General features: G+C 51.6%; 2 protein-coding genes across 3 annotated transcripts; one reads left to right on the top strand and one right to left on the bottom strand.

Moving 5' to 3' along the window:
- Positions 1-543: 543 nt before the first annotated feature.
- Positions 544-4,983, top strand: C1QBP (complement C1q binding protein). Its single transcript, XM_032129864.1, has 6 exons — positions 544-775; positions 1,394-1,544; positions 1,926-2,013; positions 2,635-2,730; positions 3,378-3,500; positions 4,559-4,983. The coding sequence occupies exons 1-6, from the start codon at positions 544-546 to the stop codon at positions 4,706-4,708; spliced, it is 840 nt and encodes a 279-aa protein (XP_031985755.1). The 3' UTR covers positions 4,709-4,983.
- Positions 4,984-5,285: 302 nt separating this feature from the next.
- On the bottom strand, positions 5,286-9,359 carry RPAIN (RPA interacting protein). 2 transcript variants are annotated; one of them, XM_032129866.1, is made up of 7 exons: positions 9,242-9,359; positions 8,507-8,686; positions 7,890-7,953; positions 7,286-7,400; positions 6,988-7,051; positions 6,749-6,883; positions 5,286-5,500 (listed from the first exon to the last, which is right to left on the bottom strand). In XM_032129866.1, the coding sequence occupies exons 1-7, from the start codon at positions 9,317-9,319 to the stop codon at positions 5,471-5,473; spliced, it is 666 nt and encodes a 221-aa protein (XP_031985757.1). In that variant the 5' UTR covers positions 9,320-9,359; the 3' UTR covers positions 5,286-5,470. The 2 variants fall into 2 exon arrangements, 1 of the variants encoding a protein (XP_031985757.1); XR_004243960.1 differs by lacking the exon at positions 5,286-5,500 and having other exon boundaries at positions 6,869-6,883; positions 7,297-7,400.
- Positions 9,360-9,372: the final 13 nt, after the last annotated feature.

The raw sequence follows: 9,372 nt of genomic DNA, 5'->3' as shown, positions 1-9,372 counted from the left end.
TTTTCACCTTTCTTCCCTGTGCATGCTCTTTATGTCCCTGGCCCAAGTCCAAACTTCCAAGACTGGTTTGAGTTAGCTTTAGGTTAAAAACAGGATCTTTGGTCAAGATTCCTTCCCTTTATCAATAGTCTCGTATCTTCTCATCCTGCTTTGGTAGGCACAGTAAGTGTTGGGCAAGCGGTATGCATTGCTCCTAACAAACCGATTCTTAGTAAATCATTTAATCTCTGCTTCCTCATCCCCCCGATTCATAATTAGGAGTGGGATGATGTCTGGGATAAAACCTGTGCCTCTCTCCCACATTACTAAAGCTCCCTTTCTGCCTTCACCCGCGAAGGGGCCGGTACTGGTGCTCTGTCCATGCCATCCCTGCCCATTCCAGAGTCAGGAATCCGAGGAACCAGGCACCCCGTTGGCACTCTCCGTCCTGCCGGGGCCGGGACTCGAACCCGCGGCCGCGGGGCCCGCGCGGGGCCCGCCGGGGCCGGAAGCGGAGCGCGGTTCCGGGGCGGGCAGTGCTCGCCCGCCGCCGCGTCCCGCACGATGCTGCTCGCCCGCTCCCTGCGCTCCGCCGCCGCCGCCGCGCTGCGCCCTCCGCGCCGCCCGCTCAGCTCCGCGTCCCCCCGCGCCCTCCTGCCGGCCCCCGCCGCCGCGCCGGCCCTGGCGCGCTCGCTGTGGCAGCTGGGCGGCGGCGCGGGGCGGACGGCGCTGCTGCGGCCGCGGCGGGGCTCGGCCGGCCGCGTGTCCTGCGGGTGCGGCGGTCTGCACACCGAGGGTGAGCGGGGACCTGCGGGGAAGGAGCGGGGAGAGGGGACGGAGCGGGGCCGCCCTTGGGAGGGCGCGGGGCGGGCACGGGCGCTGCACCCCCCTCCGCCCTGGGAAGCACGTGGGGCGGGGGGCTTTCCCTACTCCCCTCTCTTTCCCTAACCCTCTCTTTCCCTAAGACAACTCCACCTTTCCCTAATCCCCGTTTTCCCTAAACCACCTATTTCCCTAAATTCCGTCATCCCCTAAGCCCCTTTTCCTCTACACTCCCTTCTCTACCCCCTTTTTCACAACTCCCTTTTCCCCAAACCCCCTTTCCCTAACCCCCTTTTTTTCAAACCACCGTTTTCCCGAACCACCTTTTCCTACCCCTCCTTCCTTTAACCCCACCCCCCCTTTCCTTAACCCTCCGTTTTCTTACCTCACCTTTTCTTACTCTCCTCTTTTCTTACCCCCCTTTCCCTAACTATCCTTTTGTTGTTTTCCAACCCTCCTTTCACCAACACCCCTTTCCCTCCCCCCACCCCTTTCCCTGAACTTACCCCCCTTTCCTTACCTCCCCCTTTCCTTGATTCCTCCCCTCTCCCTCACCCTCCCCTTCCCTAACCCTGTTTTCTTTCCTTGCCAGGAGACAAAGCCTTTGCGCAGTTCTTGACAGATGAGATCAAGGAGGAGAAGAAGATCCAGAAGCACAAGTCCCTGCCCAAGGTGTCCGGGGGGTGGGAGCTGGAGGTCCATGGCACGGAGGCCAAGCTGGTGCGGAAGATCGCGGGGGAGAAGTAAGTGGGGTCTGGGAAGGGTCCCCAGCACCCGAGGGTGGGTGGCTCTCAGTGACCAGGCTTCTCCATGTGCTCATGTCCCAAACTACACGGGGCAGAGGCTCTTTATTTTACCACTTTGGGCCAAAGGCACTTTTTTCACTGCAGTTTGTTACTGTGTGTTGTGTTACAAAGTTTCACATGGTCTTCCTGCTTTAAAAATAACAGTTCAGTAAAAATTGAAGTGAGAGAACTTGGAGGGAGCAGCTTCTCTCAGGTGTGTCTTTAACTGCAGCACCTGGTTTTGTTCACACTGTGAATTCTGAATGAGGGCTTAAAAGACGCATTTTGATGGGCATTTTTTGGCTGTGTTCAAACGAATTGTTTCTGTTTCTTCTGCAGGATAACGGTAACATTCAACATCAATAACAGCATTCCACCCTCGGCTGAAGAAGACACGCAGGAACAGCAGAAGCCTGATGAGCAGGAGGTAACTTAGCCTTGATGTGCGTTAATGTTGGTGACACAGAGGGAAGTTGGAATCTTGCCTTAGGGAAGCTGGAGCCTTGCTCTCAAGTGTTGGGGCTTTTTCTCACCTTTACTTGATATTTGGGAGCATTAAGTCACAAAATGCAGTTTTTCCAGGGCTGCCTGTCCCCTGGGTGTGACCTTCCTCTCTGCTGCAGAAAGGCAGAGCAGGGTGGGAGGGGTCTATGAGGAGAAATTAGAGGAATTCTGAGACTTTCTAGCACTTTCTAGTACCAAAAGGGGCTACAGGAGACTGGGAGAGGGAAACTTTGGACAAGGGAATGGAGTGACAGGTTAAGCGGGGATGGCTTTTAACTGACAGGGAGTGGGGCTGGATTGGATACTGGGAGAGATTGTTCCCTGTGAGGGTGGGGAGTCCCTGGCACAGGGTACCCGGAGCAGCTGTGGCTGCCCCATCTCTGGAAGTGTCCAAGACCAGGTTGGACGGGGCTTGGAGCAATCTGGGATAGAGGAAGGTGTCAGGGAATACCCAGTGCTGGATGGGCTGTGGTGCTGGGCTGTGCTGTGATTGCTTTGGCTGCTGTTCAGATTCCAGTGCTGATGCAACTGTTCTCTTATTTAGCCTGAACTTACATCAACTCCAAACTTTGTTGTGGAAGTAATAAAAGATGATACAAAACAGACCCTTGTGCTTGACTGCCATTACCCTGAAGATGAGGTGAGTATCACTGTGCCCCTGTTGGATTTAACTGCTCTTTGTAATCTCTTGCTTTTCTGAATCTGCACAATATCCAGTCTTCTCTTATTTCCTTCTTTTTCTTAATCACAAAAAAAAGGCTTTATGTTTGCAAGAACAGTGGGGAGGAAATGTTCCATGGCATTCCTCACATCCTGCCCTGGAATTTCTGATCAGCTGCTTATTGGGCTGTTTATAGAATTACAGTAGAGAAGTAGGGATTAAAAAAAGGAGGGGAGAAAATAAAATTGAGAGCTTTTGCTCACACTGAGTATTTGTGGTTTATTCTGTAAATGTTAAGAGATGTTTAACAGCCACTCCTGGCTGACAACAGTGAGGCAGACATGGGAAGACATATTTAGAAACACAGAGAAGAGGTTTTTTATATATTTGTAAAATTCAGGCTGCTGATTTACATCAGGTGCCTTCTGGCAGCACAACCCTGGAGGATTTCCTGTGTTCTGTGCATGTCCATGCTTGTCCTCACAGGCACGTGTTGAGAGGGGAGAGGCACAGCTTGTCTGGCCTCGGGGCTTTTCCTGAGGTATTCCCAGCCTGGGGATGAGCTGGCTGAGTCTGCCCACTAATTGGAGCTAACTGCATGTCTTGCATCTGTTTTCCTGTCTCAGATTGGACATGAAGGAGAGGAAGAAAGTGATATTTTCACAATTCGGGAGGTCAGCTTCCAGCCCACGGGAGAAGCTGACTGGAAGGACACCAACTACACCCTCAACACGGATTCCCTTGACTGGGTAGGTGCTGCTAAAAGCCACAGACAGCACAGCTCACCTCACCTGGCTGTCCCTCTGCTCCTGGCTTGGGAATTAGACCTGTCTGGATGTCTGAGACAGCAATTGCCCCTGTTCTGCCTCTGAGCTGGTGGTTCTGCTGCAGACCGAGGCTGTTTCCTGGTCCCAGGGTCGTGCAGTGTTGGTGGCATCACCAGGAATCAGGACAGACAGGTGGAACTTCTTCCTTTCCAGGTTTTGCAGGCTGATTTCCCAGCGGGGAATCGCACTCTGGAGATGCTTTGACACTTGTTAACCATCTTTTGATCTGTGTGTTTAACAATGTAGCTTATCAGATACCATGTGTAGATAAAGGCATCTGAGTGTGGTAGCTGATAAAATACATTGTGTCCTGGTTTTCCAGGTCTGTTACAGTTGTAACACTAAAAATAGGCACAAGGATCCGTGTTCTTCTCTTATATTTTCAATGCCAGGCTTTCAGAAGCTTCAGTTTTTAGTTTGAGGCTGTCATATGTTTAAAACTGAATGTAGGAGTAAGTCCTAGAGTGTATCCCCTTGAGAAGCATTCATGTTAAAATTGCTCAGTGTGCTGTAGAACATGCTACACTGATTATTCTTTTTTTCCTCTCTCTGTCCTAAGACAGGAAATTAATTAAAAATGTGTATGAAAAGGAAAAAGCGAAGTTTGTGACTGTAACAGATTTAAGCCTTTCAAACAAACCTGTACATCAGATACCTTTCCAAAGTGTTTAACAGTTCACCCCTGGGTAGAGGGGATGGGCAGAGCTTGGCCTGTGTCATCCTTGACAGACTTCCCCTGGGGACTCCCACAGTCTGGGGATCATCTCCAGGGTGCAGCTCGTTTGTAGTGTTGGGTTTGGGTTTTTATGACCTGTTCCATGGTCCTTTCCATTCCAATGTTTCACCCAAGGTCAGGCCTGCCCGCCTGTGGGAGCTGGGCCTGATTTTCCTGTGAGGAAGTGCCAGTTGCCAGGGGCCATTTTAATGCACCCCCTATCCAGGTGTGTTCTACTAAGAAAGTTTTCTGTTCCTTGCTCCAGGCTCTCTACGATCACTTGATGGATTTCCTGGCTGACCGAGGAGTGGACAACACCTTTGCTGATGAGTTAATAGAGCTCAGCACTGCCCTGGAGCACCAGGAGTACATTAAATTCCTTGAAGACCTTAAAAGCTTTGTCAAATGTCAGTAGGTCAGGCTAGGAAACTTAGCTTCAAGTGTGGGTATTCCACAGTGCTGCTTCATCCAGCAATACCCAAATATATCTTCACAGTGGATACAGGGAATAAGTAACTTGCAAGGTGGAGAATGGGAGAATGAGGATTCTCACTTGGATTTGGGATGTGTAGTGATGGCGCAGCCCCAATCACGTTCTCTGACGCTACGAGCCAGAATTGCCTTGCCCTGCATGGGAGGTTTTGTACAATTAAGAATGAATGTGGAGAATAAAAACTGTTCAACATATCACTGAAAAGGGTGTTTTCTCTTCTTCCTGCTGTACCAGAGCTGCCATGAAAGTGATGGCAGTGTTTGTCTGTGCCAGAGCTGCTCAGAGAGTCCTTGGGGTAGTGATGGTTGCTGATGGCAGAAGCACTTCTACTTAAACTGGTGCCTCCAATTGTTGCCTGAAGGCTTTATTTAAGTTTATTTAAGCTTATTTAGTTAGTTTATTTAAGGTTTAAGTTTATTTAAGCTCACAGAGAAAGCTGAAGTCTAGCATGAGTTGTGAGATCACTGATGCAGCATTAAAGACAACACCAAGGCCAAAATAAACTAAATATATTTATTTCAAAACATGTCCTGTGTGATTAAAAGTGCAGGTCAAGGCAATATTACTGCCTTTTGAAGTGTCTTTTTGACACAGCAGTTAGAAGTATGTACACAAGAGTCCTAGCAGCTCTGGGTGAAGTTTAGTCTTGAAGTCTTTCAGAAGTAAAGCAGCAGCTGAATCAACTTAGAGGAGAATTGTCCAGGAGTCACAGACCTTCACAAAAAAGTTGACCAGAGAAGCTGTGTTAATGTTAAAAGTTCAAAACTATTTGAACAGGAAAAACTCTTGATTAGGGAAAAAAATTCACAAAGGAGTTTTGTTGAGCACTGGTAGAGGCTGCCCAGGGCAGTGCTGGAGTCACCATCCCTGGAGGGATTTAAAAGACATGTAGATGTGGCACTTGGGGACATGGGTCAGCGTGGCCTTGGCAGTGCTGGGGGAATGATTGGACTTGATCTTAGGGGTATTTTCCAACTTAAACAATTCTATGGCTCTATTTGAAATGCTCTGTCCTTAATGCTGTCCTCACACTGGTTTTACATAGCAAAGCAAGTACCAGCTCTAGCTTGAGCCAAAGGGCTGCTGTGTGTTCTCTGAGACACCTGCATGAAGCTTTTGAGGAGACTTGAACAGGTAATTTTTAAAACGTTTCTTCAAGAACCACTTATCTGAACAGATGGTGCACACAAGACTTAGAAGTTTGTGGGGTCTGCTGAGATAAGGAGAGTGCTCAATCTCCCAGCAGGACTCCCCTGGAAAGGCAGCCACTTTTCAGTTGTGGCGAGAAGAAGACAGACCCAGAATCTCTGGGAGACCCTATGCAGATCCTTTGTAAGCCATTGGCCCTTACCCTCTGACACCCACCCCCTGTATCCCTATAAAGCTGGCCCCCTGCCCCTGAGAGGGCAGAGAGATGCTCGTCCCTGGCCTCCCCTTCGCTGGACCAATAAAGCTCCCTCGTGCAGAACAGCTCTATGGGCCTCTCGTCTCTCTCTCCCTGGTCTGGCCTGGAGGCTGCCCTGCACAGCTGAGCTGGAATCACGAGCTGACAATCACTAAAGAGCTGACAGCCCCTGCATGGGCCCTCCAGCCAGCGGCTGAGGGAAGACACCGGGCCTCGGGAAGGCGATTCCTTTCGGGACCATCTCTCCGGACCGGTCACAGCTTCCTCGGTCAGAGCTACTGACCCCTCACCAGCTGCCATAGAAGTTGTTGGCTGAAGTTGGGGCACTAAATTTGACAGGTCCTTGAAAGATTCCTTAATCCAGCAGTTAAAGGTGTGTACTTTGGAACTTCTCTTTTGTGGTTACTGGTGGTCAAAGGTAAAGCCATTTCCAAGGAATTTTTTGAAAAGACAGCCACACAAACCCCTGGGATCAATGGACTTGTGGTTTCTGCCCATGTAATTGAGACATGGATCTAAGCAGGGATCCTTTCCAGGAACCTGACATTTACACTCACCGGGCAGCTCATGAGCAGACTGGCTTCCTCCTCCATGCCAGTGGTGACAGTGAACTCAGGGTTGTGCAAGCACCTCTGACTGTGCTCTGTCAAGGTGCTTTCCAGAAGTGACTGAAGCTTCCCTTCTGTCATATCCTGGGAATAATTGATTAAAAGTCAGCTAAAGTTCCTGTCTGTAGCTTAAAGCTGCCTCTGCAGCAGCAGAGGTCCCACACACAACGTGCCACAGTGCAGCTTACTTGTGTGCTGATGTACAATCCACACTGGCAACAAACCAAGTGAGCCTTCACAGTCAGGTTATTCCTGGCAAGAGCAAACAATAAGCATCATGACACCCAGAACAAGGGTAGATTTTAGCAAAAAAAAAAAAACAACCCAAACCAGGAAAACCCAAACACCTCCCCCCATTAGATTTAGATCATTGTTCAGGCGCTTTTATTTTGTTGAAATGAATAGCAGCCTCTCTCCGCCCATTTCTAAGCCCAAACTGCTGCAGGGGAGTGGGAAATCTGATTCCAATGCCAAGGGCTTTCTTACTTCCTACATACTGGGCAGATGACCCTGTCAGTGGCATCCAGGCCGTCCAGCATGGCATTGAGACATTCCTCATCGAAGCGCAGGCTCCGCTCGTACTCCTCGATAACCGACTGCTCTGCAACAACACAGCACAGCAAAACTCCCTCAGGGAGTGCCTGGGCAGCACAGGCAAAGCTGCTGGGCAGATGCAGGCTGGGCTGGATACAAGTTTCTAAGAACTTTAATTCCTTTGAGTTAGATTTCTACACTTGGTGAAATCATTCCTGCCAATCCAGTTTTTCCTATGGCTCAGCTGGTCTCATATGGGTCTTTCTACTTTCCTATCAGCACTTTAGAAACATTCTGGATTGATTTATAAAGGTTCCTAGAGCTCACAGACATCTCAGTCCTGTTTCTCTGGCCTCTCTCAGAGACCTTAAAATGCCCCTTGAACTCTTAAAACTGTGAGAAGAGGTTTCAATACCTCAAAACTTCTAAGGAGGCTCTTCCCCTATATCACGTGGTTTGCTAGAAGCAAGGAGTGCAGCCTCAGCTATTCTGCATTACTAGGAAGTCAGAAATATTACATACCAAATAAGAGTCAGAAAATGTGTAAAGGTCTTACCTTGCAAGATCAGTTCTTGCTGGATCTCTTCCAGCACTGCCAGCTCATCAGGGTCCTCCAGCATCTAAAAGGTGAATCAGTCAGTGATCCTCCCATTCCAGCCACTTTCTCACTTCCAGCACCTGACTGAGCTGTCACAGCAACATAAATTCACTGTTATTCTCCTGTCTAGTAAATCCCTGTATTTGCAAACCCATGCACTGTAGGAAGCAAGCTGTACTGTAATCACATGTGTAAAGCCAGCCAGAATGGATCCAAGCACAGCTTGTCCAAAAATTTGCTTTTTAAGGCATTCAGGTTTCATTCCAAGGCATTCAGGTTTCATTCCCATTCTCAGGAGAGGGAAGTGACAGACAGCTATAAAAAGCACAGATGAGCAAACCAACCCTTTGCTGTGATCCACAGGCTGTTTGTGGAGGAAATAAGGAAGTTACCCACTCATAGGCCCAAAGGCACTTTCACAGCTCAACACCCTGCCTGAGCTGTAGAACTGGGGCACCCTGCAGCTCTTGAGCTTTGTCAGCTCCAGTGAGAGGCTGAAGTCAGACCCACAGGGAGCTGCATTTGATACCCCTGTATCACACACGTGGCGTTGATGCTGGGGACCCAGCACTGACCTGCTCCATGGGCTCCTCTCCGCGGAGGCCGGGCAGTCTATCCCGCAGCTCCTGCCATTCCTGCTCCATCACCTCCTGCACCAGCAGCGCGCCCGGGGCCGCCCCGCACGCCCCGTCCCCGGCCTGCCGGTACCGGTCCAGCAGCTTGGCCCGGCTGCTCCTCAGCCGCTCCATGCAGCGCTGGGGAGATGGGAGAGCGTCAGCGCCGGCTCGGGGGGACACGGGGGGATGGCGGGGGACGCAGGGGGTGACACCGCGGAGGAGCTGTGACACCGACAATCCCTGAGAGGAACACGGGGGGTGACACCGCGGAGGAGCTGTGACACCGACAATCCCTGAGAAGAACACGGGGGGTGACACCGCGGAGGAGCTGTGACACCGACAATCCCTGAGAGGAACACGGGGGGTGACACCGCGGAGGAGCCGTGTCCCGGGGGGCCGAGACACCGGCAATCCCTGAGGGGGACACGGGGAGGGTGGGGTGCTGGGGGGAGGCCCCGGGGGGTGCGACACGGGGCAGGAGGCGGGAGGCGGTGAGGGCCGGCCATGTCCCGGAGAGGCTGCAGGGCAGCTGGATGACAATTTCTACCGGGGGCAACGCTGGCGGCTCGCAGAGGGAGTTCGGAACGCGTTCAGCCGCTCCAGCGGGACCAGTGCGGCCGGCCCCGGGAGACCGAACGGGGTCCAAAGGAGGAGGAAGCCCATGTCCCCCCTCCCAGCCCCCTCCCCGCTCACCCTGCGGTACATCTCCCTCCAGGGCGGCCCGCCCGGGCTCTTGTACCGCGCTCGGTGCCGCTGCACCGGCGCCTCCATCGCCCCGGGCCCGCAGCGCGCCGGAGCCGCGGGGCTCGCCGGGAAATGTAGTC

The sequence above is a fragment of the Corvus moneduloides genome, chromosome 20 (genome assembly GCF_009650955.1).
Source record: "Corvus moneduloides isolate bCorMon1 chromosome 20, bCorMon1.pri, whole genome shotgun sequence".
In the NCBI taxonomy this organism is placed as follows: Eukaryota; Metazoa; Chordata; class Aves; order Passeriformes; family Corvidae; genus Corvus; species Corvus moneduloides.
The sequence above is the reverse complement of the archived record's forward strand: the minus strand, read 5'-3'. Positions and strand labels throughout refer to the sequence as shown.

Excerpts from the sequence above, each read along its gene's own strand:
- C1QBP (XM_032129864.1), top strand. The coding sequence starts at position 544 with ATGCTGCTCGCCCGCTCCCTGCGCTCCGCCGCCGCCGCCGCGCTGCGC. Across the intron at positions 776-1,393 it reads CGGCGGTCTGCACACCGAGG|GAGACAAAGCCTTTGCGCAG; the intron begins GTGAGCGGGGAC and ends TTTCCTTGCCAG. Across the intron at positions 2,014-2,634 it reads AGAAGCCTGATGAGCAGGAG|CCTGAACTTACATCAACTCC; the intron begins GTAACTTAGCCT and ends TCTCTTATTTAG.
- RPAIN (XM_032129866.1), bottom strand. The coding sequence starts at position 9,319 with ATGGAGGCGCCGGTGCAGCGGCACCGAGCGCGGTACAAGAGCCCGGGC. Across the intron at positions 8,687-9,241 it reads GGAGGGAGATGTACCGCAGG|CGCTGCATGGAGCGGCTGAG; the intron begins GTGAGCGGGGAG and ends CCATCTCCCCAG. Across the intron at positions 7,954-8,506 it reads GAGAGGAGCCCATGGAGCAG|ATGCTGGAGGACCCTGATGA; the intron begins GTCAGTGCTGGG and ends TTCACCTTTTAG.